Source organism: Bradysia coprophila, unplaced genomic scaffold (assembly GCF_014529535.1).
Source record: "Bradysia coprophila strain Holo2 unplaced genomic scaffold, BU_Bcop_v1 contig_232, whole genome shotgun sequence".
Lineage (NCBI taxonomy): Eukaryota > Metazoa > Arthropoda > Insecta > Diptera > Sciaridae > Bradysia > Bradysia coprophila.
The window spans coordinates 17,869,722-17,887,940 of record NW_023503493.1 but is presented as its reverse complement, the minus strand read 5'-3'; the positions used below and the strand labels follow the sequence as shown (position 1 = coordinate 17,887,940).

General features: G+C 33.9%; 3 protein-coding genes across 4 annotated transcripts in view; 1 reads left to right on the top strand and 2 right to left on the bottom strand.

The window, feature by feature from the left end:
* LOC119077150 (regulator of G-protein signaling 7-binding protein) overlaps positions 1 to 18,219 on the top strand; it is a 68,698-nt gene that overhangs the window by 44,443 nt on the left and 6,036 nt on the right. For both annotated transcript variants that reach the window (XM_037184335.1, XM_037184336.1), the window contains one exon: positions 8,781 to 8,950. In XM_037184335.1, the coding sequence (XP_037040230.1) occupies positions 8,781 to 8,950 (170 nt within the window). The remainder of the gene's footprint in view (positions 1 to 8,780; positions 8,951 to 18,219) is intronic.
* LOC119077152 (thioredoxin domain-containing protein 12-like) lies at positions 3,952 to 5,457 on the bottom strand. The gene is made up of 3 exons (XM_037184341.1): positions 5,372 to 5,457; positions 5,052 to 5,315; positions 3,952 to 4,267 (listed from the first exon to the last, which is right to left on the bottom strand). Exons 1-3 carry the CDS (start codon positions 5,434 to 5,436, stop codon positions 4,084 to 4,086), a joined length of 513 nt encoding a protein of 170 aa, XP_037040236.1. The 5' UTR covers positions 5,437 to 5,457; the 3' UTR covers positions 3,952 to 4,083.
* Positions 17,081 to 17,693, bottom strand: LOC119077157. The gene has a single exon (XM_037184347.1). It carries the CDS (start codon positions 17,557 to 17,559, stop codon positions 17,149 to 17,151), a length of 411 nt encoding a protein of 136 aa, XP_037040242.1. The 5' UTR covers positions 17,560 to 17,693; the 3' UTR covers positions 17,081 to 17,148.

The window sequence follows — 18,219 nt, the reverse complement described above, 5'->3', positions numbered from 1 at the left end:
AAACATCAATTGAATTGTATTGTCGAAAATATGAATTCTTTAATTTCTCTTACCGTTCTGATTTATTTACATGAAAAAATGTCTACGGTAATCAAGTTCCAATTATTAGAGGACAATTAAGTTTGGCAGTGATGTGTTAGTTGGCAAAAAAATGCAAATTAAATTCTGAAATCCGCAGTTATTGTATGGATATGATCTTACCATGACTGCAGATGTGCACTATTTCCATATTGCTTGCATCCATGATTTTTAACGTCAATGCGAATAATTCATTTTTGATGAATAAAATATTATTTTTTTTAAATTAACCCACTAAACAGTCAGAACACGCATAATGGCCGCATGGACGGAAGGGAGGCAATTTAATTAAAATTCATCAATTGACATTTCGTTAACAATTGAAACCTGTTACTGCTACGGGAAAAATCAATCTATGATGCATTGGGACATGATTGAAAATTGCTTTTTTTGAATCGTTGCTTGCAGTGAATTGAACAATTTCTAATTTTCAACTTGTAAACATCGCAACAAAACCTGTCAATTTTCGAAACAACAATTGTGTACCTGTTCCTGTGAACCCAGTGTTCGGTTCTGTTCTGTTGCAGAAAGGGTTGAAAGTTGAAAATTTATATAAAATAACAAAAGAATTTCTAAGTCACACAACTTACAGTCGAGCCTTAAATAGCTATGAAACTAGAGACAAGGTATGGTCAATGGACCGATTGATCTTCAACGCACTCAAAATTCAGGTCAAAATAATAAAAAAGAATGTGAGGGTTTTCATAAGTTCTATGTCCTCTGGACCGATATTAGACCGACTGATTTGTACTGTGGTTGGTTGACGTGTCACATTATTTAGGTCTCAGAAATTAATTTTAGAAAATAGATTTATTTACATATAGAATCTATTACTTACTTTGATCTAAGTATTTTCAACAAATTGAAATACAAAAAATTTGTTTGATTTCTTTGTATTCAGAACAGGAAAAGTTTATGTCAGACAACACACTGCTTGATTTGTAGGTGGATGATACGAATTTATTCTGAAATTGTTTAAATTCGTAATAGAACTCGTTAAGATTTAATACTTTTAAATTTTGAGTAAGTAATAAGGCCAGATGTTGTTGTTTAGTTTAGATATGGACTTACATTTAAAAAAAATCAAGAATTCATTTCAATGTATGCAAAACATCTGTTTATTTATTTATTTATTTATCCCGTTTAAAGACCACATAACAGGCCAAAGCCCAACAACAATTCAGTCTGACTACAAAAAACAAACTATTACTTAAGATTTACAATCATTGATTAAGACAAAAAACAAAAAGCAAAACAGAGAGAAAAAAGCAAAAAGCAATAAATACAAAAAGACACTGAGAAAAAGTAAAAGCTAGGCCACAGACCAATCAAACAATTAAGATCACCAAGCAAAATAATCCTTCATTGATCTAGCAAATGCCACTGATGAATTGTTGAGAGGGATTCTTTTGAAAATCCACCTATCAAAATCGGACCCACTTCGTCTGGGATGGATATATACATGGTTTGAAATGTCTTTGCGAGTAGACCTCAAGACCAGAAAGTACTTAAGCTCAGCTTTCTAACGAGCCCACTCTCATTTTCGTATGATTTTCGTATCATTTATAACGGCCAAAAAATTCGGATAAAAATCACTATTTTTCCAACTTCGGAGATCTTCCACCAGAAACCAGGTGTGGCTCGAGACTGTGTGAGGCCTGTTTTGAGGTCTACTGGCAAAGACCTATCAAACCATGTATGTATATATCCATCTCAGACGAAATGGGTCCGATTTTGATAGGTGGATTTTCCAAAGAATCCCTCTGATTATGTCGAGGTCACTGAAGAACGCATCATGGTTCCGTTGTTGGTATACAATAGTGTTATACAATAAATCAAAATCGATTAATTTGGACGTCAATCATTCACGGTCATATCCATTATCCATAAGTTGAAATTGGAAAACTTTACCGACAAGCTACAAGCCAATGCAATATTTTATGTTTACATTAGATGCTTGTATTACTATACCAAAAGCTTTAGGACACCATATTATGTTAACATCATTGAATATTTCCCTCAATAAGAACCTTGTGTATTTTGCCTTCATCCGTCCCCCCACATATAGCATCGTTTTAGGGCCATTAATCCATATATTCGGTGTACTTAAATAAAATAACCTGAAGGCAACCAAAATTCATTCACACGAAACAGGATAATAACAATTAATATCGTACAAACTTATCAAATATGTACACGACATAGTATGTCATAATCATACCAACCTCCATTCATTATGTACATATTTAATGTTAATTTTAGCGTTGACATGCACAAACTATGCTTATACGCTTTGCGGGGGCCTACAGGAAGAAATTTAATTTATCTTTGTCGGCCGAACGGGAATTGTGTGACCCTTGAGACATACGTATTGTAAATGAAGTTTAAATTGATTTGGGAGGTAGTCATCGATTTCAACCTTCGGCACATAAAATATTCGATAGGAATTAATGAAACAGTTTGTCAGAATTTATGTTTTGTTTTTCATTTAACCTTTGACAGGCGGCAAGTACACCGGTAGTATTATTGTCGATTCTATTACTTAGTTCGATCTTAAATACAAGTTTCGAGATATTGATGCGAAATCTTTTACTTAATTTAGGATACAGTCTGGTACGAAGAGTAGATTAGTCAAAGCATTCACTTTCATATTTGTCTATGTTTTTTGGTTAACATCAGTTCAATTGAAGCACAAGTGTACTTTAAATAGGGCGCTGAAACTTAAAGTGTGTCACACAACTGTATAACATTGTAAAAAGAAATACCTTCTCTATCAACATAACTACATTTACTAAGGTGGTTACTTTTCATGTAAAATTAGAAATTAGTCAACAGTGTTTGATTCTACAAACAAAAACAAAGAAATAAGGTGGTATTTTGACAGCGTCAAAACGAAGTTTCTTTGCTGGAGAGGGTATTGTAAAAAGCAATTTCATACAAATAGTTCTCTATTTCTCAGCTGTCGACTATGATGATTTTTGCTTGAACTGAGTTGGTAACATTGTTGACTTTACCAAGGTTCTGAAAGAACCAGGTTAAGACAACTCTGAGTTGATCACACAATCTGTACTGAGTGCGTTTATCGATTTCGGTGTCACCCGCCTTCGTGGGTGTCTTTACCTGGTTCTTTCAAGGAGACAGTAATTTTATGACGATTGTGGAATATTAGTGAAACCTGGACAATCCATGCAAAATCCCTTTTCGGCTCTTTTGAGAGGCGAAAGTAATAGCTTTTTGTTACATGGCATGCAACTATTCATCAGATGGAAAAAATAACAATTTACAAGCTACTGGGGCTATTGGGGGGATTTGTAGGAAATTTCGCTTGTTGTCGCTTATCTCGTGTTACAAAGTGAGAAATTTCCTAAATTTAATCGTTTGCGAAAGATTCTCACACAATTTATCTCTGTGTAACTATTGACCTCGTCGTCGGCTTACAGATTTCATATTCACACAACAAGCACCATTGTCCCATTGATAAAAGAGACGTAAGTTATAATGTTCTTAGCTGAAAATCTTTTAAAACTCCATGAATATTATCGTCGATTTGGGTTTCCCTCATTCCAATTTTTCAATTTTTACCGAACACAGATGTCTGAATTATACTCTTTTCGAATTAATCCAAAATGTTTTCCACAATTTATAATATTTCTACGAGAATTGAACCAATGAAGCGATGTATCATTAGATAAAATGTGTCCCTTCGAATTGAAGAAACGTGGAATTACACAAAAAAATAAATTTCCACGGAAATTCATTTTAATTATTTTTGTTAATGTGAATTTAACGCTATGGAGAGAATGGTGGTGTCTCGGTCTGCGGTGAATAATTTATTTCACTTGCGGTAATCAAATTCGTTTAAAGTTCTGCTTGTTAAAGTTTAAAAAAATTTTATTGTTCTTGTTATACGAGATAAATGAACGTAGTAAAAATCCTGAATAAATCATTCATGTTCGGTTCATTCAGATATATTCATTGGAATTGGATTCGGAAAAATAGTTTTATTTATTCAATTTTTAAGATAGGTACGGATAGGTTGCTTTTCACTTTATTGTTCAGTTGCATTGCTAATTTCATTGACTTGGCTACATCTTCAGAAGTTTGATAATAATACTTGTTCTCATCTCCTTTGATGCTGGCATTTTTTACCTGCGTTAGAGTCACTCCATCCGATCGAATAAAAACAATTCTGAAAATACAGAAGTTCTTGTAATAAAAACTTTATAAAATCAAATGAACGAAACGAGAAACTAACACTGATTCTAATTAAAAACTTTAGATGACTCGAAAATCATTAAAATAGAATAAAATATTCCACTACCGTCACCTTCATTCCTAAATGTAAGTATTTGACTCTGCGAGTTTCTTGGAAAGGATTTTCTAGAATAGTTTTATATTTTTGTCAAGTGTGAAACAATAACAATGCCGAAGAAGCGGAAAGGCGTAAACACAATCATTACATGGAACTCAAAGATCATTACAATTTTACACCTGTGACTTTCGAAACGCTTGGTCCTATCGGTCTCGACACGAAAAAATTCTTGATAACGCTGGGCAGAATGATTAATAACAATAGCCATTGTTGACCCAAGATAAAATTTTTATTGAGAAAACTGGTCAGTTTCGCGCCCTTCTATTGTAGGTAGCTCCTTAGAATTGTTACAAACTGGAGCTACGCAGGTCACTTGTTGTGTTTTATTTTTTTGAAAAATAAATGAAATGAAATGAAATGAAATAGGTACGAACCCCTTGGTTTTGTCACTTTCAAGCACACATTTGTGTGACTCGAACCCTACTCGAGCATAAAACGTAAATATATAATTTCGACAGAACTGGTATATCGATAATGATTCAGTAATTTAATAATAAATACCACTAAAGTGTGCCCGGATCTTGATTTTACTTATAAAATTCGTTGAGCTGATATCGCGAATTCGATCAATAAAATCTAGATCTGGCCACACTACACCAACCTCGGAACATATGCACCATCTGGAGCATAATCGTTTGAGTTTGGGTCTTCCCCATTGTACGCATTCACCATAACGAAATTGTCGCTCAGCTTTTTTATCTCATCGCTGGCCGCCAATTTCGGTATGAGAATTCGACATGCACCGCAAAAAGCTTTATGCACAATAAGCATCACAGGTTTCGATTCGGACTTTGCAACCTTCAAACCCTCGTCCAAATTTTTGGCGAATGCAAAACTTCCAAAGTTTCTTGAAGATAGGTTGACACTGTTTGGGTTAATCAATTATTTTAAGTTTTATAATTAACAGTTGTATTCGAATACTTAATTATCATAGCAAACGAATTTAAATTACTTAAAAATAATTTAGAAATCTTATTTGAAAACATTTTAATTTGGTGACAGCAGAAGAATGTTTGACATTTAAGACATAGGCATATGGGTTCCACGATTTACATCAAGGCATTTTCAACCAATTAATACGAAATCTTCCGCTTCTTCAGTTTGAACACATATTTTGCTATAGTAAGATGGCATTACCTAGATTTTAAAATTTTTGGTATAATGTCTTTAACAGATAAATAGAGCCATCTGCAACAGTTAAACTTCACTGTCGTTAATTTGTTGTAACATATCCCAGTGCAATATTTCTGAGTAATGAAGCGTTAAGTGTACAAAGTTAAGTTTTTGCTCGGCTTCGCATCGTTAGGACCAGCCTACCAGTAGTCCTCGAAAATTCCACTTCTCATTACTCGTAACAGAAATATTAATTTATGCAACCAAGTGGTAAATGCTTTTTTAGGCACTAGATGTGTAGATTGTCACAAGCCCAGATTTTCTAAACGTTTCTCACTCCGTCACTCAGTTGAGAAAATACTATTTAGACACACGATATGGTATTTATTGTTACAGCAACAATAGTTGTGTATGCATGTGATAAATGCTTTTATGCCACTCATCATAATATGCAAAATTTGCAAATTTTAGATGCCCCTGTGGCATAAAACGTTGTACACAACTCGATGCAGAGTAATTTATTGGGCTCACGATGTGGATTATGACACACAACCTGCGGCCTCGTTTCATAATTACACATCTCGAGCCTAATAAAGTCTTTGCACATCGGTTGTATAAATAACTATTTAGGCACTAGATGTGTAATTGTCACAACTAAGGTCATTTCTACTGTTAAAGTACCATACGCCGCGCCACACGAATACAGTGTGATAATCCGTTAAATCCGAAAAACTGCAAGCCGCAAGCGACACGTTTTCGTCTGTTTCCATAAATTTTTTTGCTTTCGAAAAATTTCACTGCTTCCCTAAATTTCTTCTCAGATCCATAATGTCATGGAAAATATATATAATTTTAATTGAGGTGGAATTCATCAACCGAAAAGTTTTTTTTTCTTAATTTGAACTTCGGATAAGCTTTTAAATTCCAAGCCACATTCAATGAGGATAAACAATTTCTATTGCTGTGTGTCTCATTTATGATTTATATTTTTATTATGGAAAATGTTTTGGGGTAAAATGCTTTCAACAAAGTGAAAAAAAATATTTTTAGCTAAATTCATTAATTTTAAAGGATGTCTAAGTGTACTTATAATCCTTGGATATTGAATTTAATGGCGTTAACATCTTCTTAGGGGGGACTTCACAAATTAAAGCACGCTCTTTACATCCCTGAATTAATGTAGAGTTTGCTTGGATGACGAATTTCACAGTTCCTAGAAATCCACTGATGAACAACGTCTAAAAACTTCTAAAAAAGCACATCTCGACAGCATAAAGTTAACAAAAAAATTCAGAATTCGCGATGTTTTCGAGAAAATGAAATTCTTGTTAAAATGTAAGCCTTTTTTCGGTTTTGCCGCCACTCCGTTAAGAATTTTGATTGGCTGACACGATCGCGTTACAAATTTCAACCAATTTGAATCGCTGAATTAGCGGTAAACGTTTGGCTAGGGAAATAGAAATATCAATCAAGTGTGTCGTCATTTGTGAACGATTTCCGAAAATTAATATTTAACCATGAACCCCTTTCTAAAGGTTTGTTCGAAATGTGTCAGGCTTGTTTGAAAACAAAACTTCACAAAAAAATAATGAAACTTGAGATTTCCAACAAACCTTCGATGCGTTGCTAATATAGACTGAAACACAAGCAAAATATAAACTAAAATGCAGTCAAAATGTTATATTATGCACAAAACCAACAGAGACATATTGTAGTAAGTATTTTGTGTTATGCATTTCATGACGAAAAGACAAAATGTACAATTGTATGTGCGAGCGCTATATATTCTTAATATAGTTAAGACCAAAACCATGAGAATAAAGAGGATTAGGCAAAACTCTCTCCATTTGAATAAAACTTATTATAGAATATTTGAGAGACTTCACATTTTAAAAACTTTAAATCTATTCTAAGGTCAAACTAAGAACATTGACAGCTTTAAGAGAGTGGCAAATGACGTATAAGCAATAAGTCAACGGATAACTCCCATAACTTATAAGTCATAAGTTCCTAGTTATTAAGTAAAATTTATAAGGTTAGTGCATAAGCATGAGTGAGCAATGATATTTTAGGAACTATCCTGCATCCTATCATCTAAATAGGTTTTTCGACTTACAGTTTATAACAACAGTTTGAGTGGGTAGAGCATATGCTCTGGCCCCTACACCACTAATGGGCCTGGTTGTGCATATAACAACTATACTCAGAACTTATATGTTAGAATTTGTAATTAGACTGGACTTATCGCTTATACGTTATATTTGCGCATAACTCACTATTGATGAAATGATCAAAATGATTCTACTCTCGATTGTTATTTGATACCATACTCGGTATTAATTTGTATTTCTGATAATTGGTCCCAGTGTAGTATAGAAGGAATTGCTAATCCAGTCCCAAACAAATTTAAATAACAGATTTTTGTGAGAGCAATTTGATACCGTCAGATTAATTTTGTTGAAGGTCCTTTCGGTGCTTTTAATTAAAACAAATTCAAATGCATCGACCCAATCGAAATGGAGTCAAGACCACTCCCAATAATGATTTGGATGTTATTTTAAAAGATTTAAAAAAAATATTATTTAACTGATTTTGATTAATATTCAATTGGCGACATGAGCATTAATAACCATAAATGTCCCTATACTTTGTCTTTTTTAGTTTACTAAATTCTTTTATTCCGAATTTCATGAAAATGCTTTGAAATTTATAATATGAACAGTTGACTGCTTGATGTAAAATTTATGGACTGCATTCTGCGCTAAATTATTTTAATTCAAATTCCAACAACGTGGTAGTTTTCGTTTGCGAAGCATAAATTTTATAGATCAAGAGTCAAAACTACTTTTTCATAGTCTCTACCCAGTACATGCTGCATTAACCGCCAGAACGTGTTGTGTATTAATTTATAAAATTTATTTTTTGTAATATGTTTTCACTTATGAGCTTTCGGCATATTTCGCATGAACCAAAGTGTTTAAGCCGAAAATATTCTATGCTGGAAAAGGTTTTACGGCTGTTGAAATACTCTATGTATGTAATAAGCGAATATAGAATGACAAGGGTGATTGGGTGACACTTCTATTGAAAAAAAGTGACCGATAACAAATAGTCATTTTCGAATGTTATAACCAGATGTACATGAGATACCATTTAAGGAAATTCTAATTTATTTCTCTTCCTTTCATGGTGACAAAATTATTTTTATCTCTTTCAGCTGATAGTCGAAATAAACAGTCAAGTGGCACTGTTTCGTGACCTACTTATACACATCGGTTCGTCAAAGGATTGCCCCGAGCTCCGTGAAAAGGTGCGAAAACTTCGAAGATCGTGTGTTGAAGCGTGTAAACATACGTGCCAGTTGATATTGCCACAAATGAAGCAAACGTGAGTACAGTTTTGTTATATACAAGTATTGAGTTGTCTAGAGTTCAAAGTTTCCAACTAATTGTAAGATGAGGAAATTCTAATTAAAATGTAGAGGAACCTGGTCACATTCTTCTTACTTTAGATAGTGACATACCGTTTTGGTCTAATAGCGATAACGAGCTTCACCTCATACGGCTATATCAGGCTTTATAAACGTGAATTTGATAACAGGTGGAAAGCGATGATTTTTGACCCAAAAAATAAATGAAGGAAAAGATTTCATTGGTTTCATTGCTTCTATTATCTAACTCGATGTTTCTCGTGTTTCTACGTGCAGACAAAAACTCAGCAAAGTTTCAAGTTATTGCCACTTTGTTCCGTACAGCTTATAAGTGATCTACCACTTGAGCCTTTTAATATTTTTTTTTCCATTCAAAGAAGCCCATTCTGGAAAAATGTCTGCAAACAAATGTAGTTAAATTCGTATTTCACTTCAATTGGGCACCATTCATCTAAATTATTTTTTTTTTGTGGAGTTCTAACAATAACTTAATAATATTCCGGCATCCAATGAAGTCAACAAGCCAAACATAACCTTTAGCTTTTCCATTCCTTGAGGCTGGCATGTGCAGAGAACACAATACTGAGGTATTCGTCACAAAAAGCTTTTATAAAACACAGACACTCACAATCTGCTTAGTAAAATCATTGTTGGCTTTTGACACTTAATTACCGTGTTCAAATATTTGCCATTTATATACTTCCTAACCCAAGACGATGGAACTAAGAAGTGAAAATATACTTCATTTTTCATTCTTCTACACATTCTTAATATCTTGATGTGTGATCTAACCTTCCACATTATGGCATATATACGGATACATATATGTCGCCGAGGCGAAACAGACAGAAAATATATATTTCATCGGTGTTCGGTGTGAGTTGTAGTCGAAATAAATTTTACGTAAGGGAATTTGCATTATTATACTTTATATTTGACGTTAAGTGTATGTATAATAATAACGGCAGCCAGGGAAAACGAGCGTAGTACATAGGCAAGGTATGCATATTATATACAATACCATGTCATAATAACAGGAGTTTCGTTTTAAACAACTTAAAATATGGTGTTGCAAAGCATCAGCTCGAGAAGTGATACTAATAAATTATTCGAACGATAGGCACAAAAGTTTTATTTCTCGTACATCATTCACATTCTTAAAGGCAAACTGTTAATGTTACTGAAACTGTCGTATTGTCGTATATCTTAAAGTGTCGTAGTGGTGGTCATATAACAGTGAATCATTTCATTTTATACAGCTGAGACTGTACAAGTCTTACCTTGTTTTTACTTAACATTTATTTCTTTGCAAACAAATCCGTTCAACCATAATTTATATGGGTCCCATTCGATCGATTTCGAAGGCAATACTAAGAAATAATAATAAAAAAAACTGTCTGTGAAGGTCTAACATAAATACCAAAATGTTACATTGCATCAAGGGAATTATATTTTATGCGAGTTCTTTATCACCCTAATGTTTTGTTGCGTACCGAGCAAGCTAGGAAGTTAGGATTGAACGAATGCAGTCTTGGAAAGTAATACGAATGCGATTGAAAGTCAAGTGATTTCAAGCAACGTAAAAGCAACTTGGATTGAACATTGTTCTTTTTGGTTCATAACAAATATTTGATCTGTAAATTTATAGGAACTAGGTCCCACCTGTTGGGTGGGTCAGATACCTTGACTGTCTGAACCTGAACTTCTTAATAGATGTTGTATTGGTAATGATTTATTGGTTGATTAAGAAGAACTACTAGAACAGTCTAAATCTCCCATTAATAATTTAATTCTGTTTTGTTTTACTGAAAATCTTTGTAAAGTCTTGAGACGTTATAAAACGATACTAATTTTTGAGTCACAACTTCATTTTCTGTTACTGGCCTGGTTTTGTGCTCATATTAGACCGTTATTGTCTATAAAATGATGAATGCCTTCAATAAAAATTAAACTCGTGTGAATTGCGGCCCTCGCTTTGCTCTGGCCCCAAACTTCACACTCGGTAATTTTTTGTGGTTTAACAAGACAAAATAAAATAACAAGAAAGACTTATTGAAATAGATCAAAATATTCGTTTAGCAACAGCAGCTACATCGTTAGACCAATATAATGTATCTTGAAACCTAACCTCAGGAATTCTGTGCTTTATCAAACGTTTTTCTTTAAATCGGTTCAGAACACTGTAACTGGGGTTAACAAAGAGCAGAAAAGGCTTCTTCTGAGAACTACTACCAGATGGTTGAACCGATAACACCCATTTTCAAACTTGACTTGAGGATTTCAACGCTTAATCAAATGAAAAAAAGTTTTTGAAAATCGGTTGAACTTTGCTCCAGTTATCGTGTTAACAAAGAGCAGAAAAGGCTTCTTCTGAGAACTACTACCAGATGATTGAACCGATACCACCCATTTTCGAACTTGATCTGAGGATTTCAAAACTTCGTCGAATAAAAAAGAGTTTTTGAAAATCGGGTGAGATTTACTCAAGTTATCGTGTTAACAAAGGGCACAAAATTTTAACATTTAACGTTTTTTCATCACATTTCCATACATTTTTAATCATAGTGAACGTGTTATGTACGGTGTATTTGTTTTCGTAAAACCCATGACTTACAGTCAAGGGAATTATAATTCGAAAATGCTATTCGCACTTTGTGCGAATATAGGCACTTTATAATACTTTGGCTATTCGCACATTGTACGAGTAGTCAACAAAAGACTATTCGCACATTGTGCACATAGGTAAAGTATTATAAAGTGACTATTCACACAATGTGCGAATAGCCTCTTCTTCGCTATTCTCACACTGTACACGGCTGTCCTCAATCAAGATAAAGTTTTATAAAAATGTACCCAAAAAATGATTGCTGATCTGGATAGAGGGACCGCCAGGGAGTACAAAACAGGTGTCCGCTGCCGTGGGTCCGATCCTTCCCCATACAAATTTTTTCCATTTTTGACTTTGCTCCACTTACATGAAAATGTCATAATTTAGAATCCACAGTTTATCGTAATTTAGGTTATAATTTATCTCAATATGACATAATTAACAGGTATTTGTAAAAAATATAATTTTTTTGACTTCACTATAGTTTAACGGTTGGCTTTACACTGTTTTATTTGTGAACAAAAATATATTCTGTTTGGGTCAAGTAATTTGAATGAAAATCGATATTTATAGGTGACGGGATGAAAATTCCACGACATCTCTCTTCAATTGATCGCAATAATTCTCTGCTTCTAAAACGTTGATCTGATATTTACACCAGTACTTTAGAAATTCTCTACATATGTACCGACTCTCCAGCCTGTTCCGACCACATACCAAGAGAATTTCCCTGGTTCAAAAAGCAGTTCATGTTCTAAGTTTTCCAACAGAACATGTACCTTCAACGTGTTTGATAACCCAGTGGTTGGATAGATGCGTTTCAACATGTTCAAGTGTTCTTTCCAATTTGTGTCTAACTGTTCGGATTTGAATGACGCATCAACCAGTTTGTTCAACGTTTTTAGTGTTTGAATAAAGGGCATTATTTATTTGAAAAATTGATGTTTCCTGCAAGATGTCGTTATCAGCCAGCATATCCGCCTCTTTCAGTAAACGTCGACAAGCGTTACCCTCAAATTTTTCGCCGTGGTAATGGTTAGAAATTTAATAATAACACATCTTGCTACGTTATTAAACGTTCCCGAATTAAACAATGTACAGTGGACAATTGTTTCAGAGCAAAACCACTTTTTCAAGTTCTAGTACTATGCTACATGAAGTCAAAAAAATTATATTTTCTACAAATACCTGTTAATTATGTCATATTGAGATAAATTATAACCTAAATTACGATAAACTTTGGGTTCTAAATTATGACATTTTCATGTAAGTGGAGCAAAGTCAAAAATGGAAAAAAATTGTATGGGGAAGGATCGGACCCACGGCAGCGGACACCTGTTTTGTACTCTCTGCTGGTCCCTCTATCCAGATCAGCAATCATTTTTTGGGTACATTTTTATAAAACTTTATCTTGATTGAGGACAGCCGTGTGTAAGGTAAAAAGCATGAATCCAAATATTATTTTAAGGGCAATATTCGTTCAGAGACTGAAAATTATGGAGAGATGATGAAATAAATGGAGAGATGATGATATAAATGACCTATTAATCCTTCTACAGATTGTGTGAGGGAGAAGTTTAGTCTGATACAACTAAATTCATCCTTCTACAAACTGTTAAGGAAGGATTTTGGTTTGTTCCTACAGAATTCATCCTTCTACAAACTGTGTAAGGAATGAGTTTGTTTTGTTCCTACTGAATCCATCATTCTACAATTTGTGTGAGGAAGGAGTTTGGTTTGTTTCTACTGAATTCGTCCTTCTACAATTTGTGTGAGGAAGGAGTTTGGTTTTTGCATTCTCCTACAAACTGTGTAAGGAAAGAGTTTGATTTGCTCCAACTGAATTCATCTTTCTAAAATTTGTGTGGGGAAGGAGTTTGGTTTGTTCCTACTGAATTCATCCTTCTACAAACAGTGTAAACAATGTGCGAATAGCATTTACCATTATAATTGGAGATTATGCAGGCGTGTGCAAGAAGTCACTTGTGGATGGCCCCTTAGCTAATTATTTTTATTTGCTACGTCAAATATTAGGCATATTTCTGTGAATCGAACGTTTTTTCGCTGAACACTGAAACATATTAAATTACTATTTGACCAGATTCAATTCATTCAAATTTTTCTTTTGTTTTACTACCATTGTAATGTTGCAAAGAAAAATCGAGGAAAATATACAAATTTCACAAAAATAAAACTTTCAAAAAATACTTCTGTCGTTTACGTTCAGTTCTTGTTACAGATTTGCTTCGTACAATGAGACAAAAATAAAATTCAATCATATTAAGCATTAAAATAGCTCTCTTTCACAAAATATTATATTTCGTTTGAACTCTTATGTGAGCATCACAAGCTTATTTTCAGCTAATAAAACCGACCGCCATACACAATATTGGCGGATCTGTCTTCAGTGCACAATAATCATAAAATTTTTTTTTATGTTTCAGTTTCTCTTTCATGTTTCGGTTTCAGTTTTTCTTCTTCGATTTATTTAACTTTTTTTTACATAAAAAAAAAACTAAATTTAAAGCGCAAAAAACATTCTTTTGAAATGCAAAATTTTATATATAAAATGTTGAAGAGAAATATTCTTTTATTTAACTTGTTACGAAGTAAACTCTGTGGAAAATAGAATCCTAATTGAATGTGTATATGAAGGACTTTGGTGTGGAAAAAATAACAGTTTCATGGCAGAGTTTTTTGTGTATGTTTATTTTATAATTAGCTTGCCGTGTTTGAGAGTAGTATTCAGTAGCTACTAAGCACCCAGAACGATATTTATGAGTTGCGATTTTTTTTTCGCTGTTAATGAGTGCACTTTCCCGTTGCTATGATGAACTCTATGTGGTGATACAGCAACATTTTCCATTTCCTTTATGTACATTGAGATGCTAGTCATCTGACCAGTATACTCGTTGGAAAATTTATCCTATCAAAGATGAAACTTTGTGTTTTCCTTTCTATTGACAGTATACCCTCTCTGTTATATCTGCTATTTCTCTTGTTTGTTTTTCAATTAGTATGCAGTCATTGAAAGCTCGATTTGGCCTATCCGGCACACCAGATCTTCTAACAAAACTCTTTTACATGCTTTTGTTTTCCCTAGGGTCGAAAGTGGCTTATTATACACCCAGGGAAAACAATAAATTTGTTTTAGGTTCCAAAAGCATGTAAAATCCCACGGTGGGGTTGAACAAAACTTAAATAGAGTCGCGACACCACCTCTGATTTTTTCCATGTTCTGGTTGAGGGACTCGAGTACTACACAAAACTGTATTTAGTTTCCGGATCTGTCCAGCCGTTTCGGAGAACCGGCACACGTGGCCGTGCGGATTCCACGAGTCAATTTAAATACGGATTGTTATAGCAACGGATAGAGGGACTAATTGTAAGTTAATTCGTGTCAAAATTGCTTCTATCAACAACCTGGCCACGGAGCAACAGCCAGCTAAAGTCGAAATTTCGACATTTTTGAATGGTGATATGTCTAGGTCGAAAGAAGTTTCAATTTATCATCCATCTTCAAGTGCCCGTTCCTTTAGGATAAGTGGTATCCATTCTTCATAAATAAGTGGATGAAGTTATTTGAAGCATTTCTTACATTAATTACGTGTATCTGCAGTCGGTTAAAGCCGATTTCGCTAGATGTTAGAGGAAATTTACCCCAAAAATGTGGAAATCAGCTTTAACCGACTACAGATACACGTAATTAATGTAAGAAATGCTTCAAATAACTTCATCCACTTATTTATGAAGAATGGATAACAATACCACTCATCCTAAAGGAACGGCTGGACAGATCCGGAAACTGAATACAGTTTCGTGTAGTACTCGAGTCCCTCAACCAGAACATGAAAAAAATAGAGGTGGTGTCGCGACTCTATTTAAGTTTTGTTCAACCCTACAGTGATCCATTACAAAACTCGGGATAAAAGTTGAAAAGTCTCGTTTTTGTGTGTTTATTGACCTCGGCTTCGCCTCGGATCAACAAAATTCACACGAAAACTCTGCTTTTCAACTTTTTATCCCTTGTAAAACTGTATTCTTCATTTTAATGCGAGTCGGCTGAGATGTACACCAGAGCTAGCCTCGTTAGGAAGATCCTAGCGTCCAAAATCAAAATTCGTGAATCAAATGTTTATCACCTTGGCAACAACACCAACCTCCATTAGCGACCTGATGAGATACGATACAGCCCTGGGTGTACATTTCTCAATTTAATTTTGATATTTGATTGTTAAATTTCAAATCTAAATTTCTTACTCACAACTGGATCATTTGGAGGGGTCTATTATCAGAAATTATAGTCCAGAGAGTCCGAAAATATAGTACACGTCTCTATTGATCTATTGTTTACTGAAAATTGAGTATTATACTAATGCTTCCGTTGTTATTCCAAACATTGAACCTTTATCTACTCTCGAAGTGTCAGGATTATAGGAGAAACAAAAATGTTAAATCTCAAAACTGCTTGACTTTTATTATGAAAGTGTGAATCGTCTATCAGGAAAACACTTGAAAATTGATTATGCTCCGTATGGTTGTTGAGTTTCGTTCATATTTTGTTCTTTTAAAACAGAAATGCAGAGACATTTTATTTGCGTCGAGGGATTCTCGCATATAAAATTGCAAAAAAAAGATGAAGCGATCCTGCAATTCACGTATAGGTACCACTTTGTGAACTGTCGAAATTTTATTCCATGCATTTGAACCAGCTGTACAAAATTAAAATCGTTGAACAAGAAAATTGTGTATAGCACACATTTCATTCCATATAACTAAAATATGTACAAAATGTCTACATGAATTTCCTAAACTAACATTGAATTCCATTCATTGTTATTTCAATTCAATTTTTGAATGGCAAATTTATTTAGAATTTTAGAGCTAAAATTTATATTTTTTGGTCGAAAAAATCATTTATTTTGTCGACGGGTGGACGTAAAACAACTTTTCATGTCGAGGGCCTAAATTACTTGAAAAGTATTGAAATTTATGCCCAAGGCATGAAAATACTATTATTTTGTACGTTGCACAAAATATATGCATTTCGATGAAAAAAATGCATTTTTTGAGCCGAAGTCTTCAACTGACCACAATGGCTGTTGGTGTTTACATAATGAATTGAATACCATTTACCATACTGTTGGTATTATTAGCATGTTTCCGTTGTATACGAACATACGTATTAGGATAAGTCAATTTTGAAGTAAAATTAAAAGCTTGTTTAAGTACTCATTGTTGTTGCGACTTTTGGGATTTTGAACTTAAAAATATCAGTTTTCATTAAATGATAATATTCTTGATTGTGAAGTTCGATTACATCATGATCTTCCTCCTCCACTTGAATTTGAAACATCATTGTCTACTTATTCATCTCCACACATGGAGTATATTCACTCCTGCAGAAACGGAAAATCGATGAAAAGCCAATTTCGATCTTATTTACATTGAAATTAACATGTTTAAATCTTTTCAAATCAATTAAATCTTTCTTTTATTTAACAAAAACAATTTACAATCTCCTAAATCACGTATAATCTCCAGCACTTAAAATCGATGTCTGAAAGTTAACCCAGCGCCGTAGTTTGGTCTTCCTGTGCCAAACTGTCCGCCAAAATTCCGTTGATAATTCGCATTAGCATCGAGTGTTGACTGGCGATTTTGACTTTGCCACAATCGTGCTTGTGCATCAACATTTACATTTGTTCCAGCTTGACGATTGCGTTCAACGGTTGTTGTAACTGATCCACGATCTTGTCGTTTCTGTCTAGGATGAGTTTGCACTGCATTAGGTTCCTCTTGAACGTAAAGGGGTTCCGGATGTCTGTATTGATACATGTCGTGAAAGTATTTTCTTTCATCAGCCAGTTGTTGTTGATTGTACGATTCGTCGTAAAGTACATATGAGTGTGTAGCAGCAATTAAGGCGAACAGAACAAACACTTTTGTATGGCACATTTTTTCTATAAAGAATAACTTCAGGAATAATTAATATTTTTGTGATGAGCAAATTGCTGTTGATAAAAACTGAAAAGCTAATTTAGCTTGTTAATAACTGAATTCTTTCGATCAACTGAATGCAGATGCTGAAATGTTCGACGTTTATATACATATTCGCAAATTGTTAGATAGGTCTTGTATATGTTACCAACACGTGTTCGGGGATTCACAGGGCCTACAGCGAATCGCTGTCAGCAATTTATTCCTTTTTAAAAGTTCTTTAATTGCTTCACAAAAATAATTAGGGGATTTTTATGCATGTTGATTGAATTGAGCATTCGAATAGATTTCTGCACTGAACTAACCGAAACGGACAAAAAAAATGTTCAAGCATTTTGCAGAAAATAACATCGAAACGAGAAGATACCTAGATACCTAGATACCACACACACGATAGGAAATGGAAAGCTAAACACCAAACTGTAAATTGATCAATTAAGATCGTTTTTCTTATCATGATGTTAATCACTTTATAGGATTAGGCTTTTACCCGACGTCATTGTGCCAATGTAAAATTACATTTGAATATATGACACAGCGAATGAAAGTCGAAGTGTTTTTCACGTCCTTTCCAACATAATTTAATCTTTTTTTTCTGTATCGTATGAGTCGACAATT

Bases quoted from the DNA above. Each gene is read 5' to 3' on its own strand.
- LOC119077152 (XM_037184341.1), bottom strand. From the start codon at position 5,436: ATGTTTTCAAATAAGATTTCTAAATTATTTTTAAGTAATTTAAATTCG. The intron at 5,316-5,371 runs GTATTCGAATAC...TAACCCAAACAG, and splicing joins TCGTTTGCTATGATAATTAA to TGTCAACCTATCTTCAAGAA. The intron at 4,268-5,051 runs GTTGGTGTAGTG...CTGTATTTTCAG, and splicing joins GATGGTGCATATGTTCCGAG to AATTGTTTTTATTCGATCGG.
- LOC119077157 (XM_037184347.1), bottom strand. From the start codon at position 17,559: ATGTGCCATACAAAAGTGTTTGTTCTGTTCGCCTTAATTGCTGCTACA.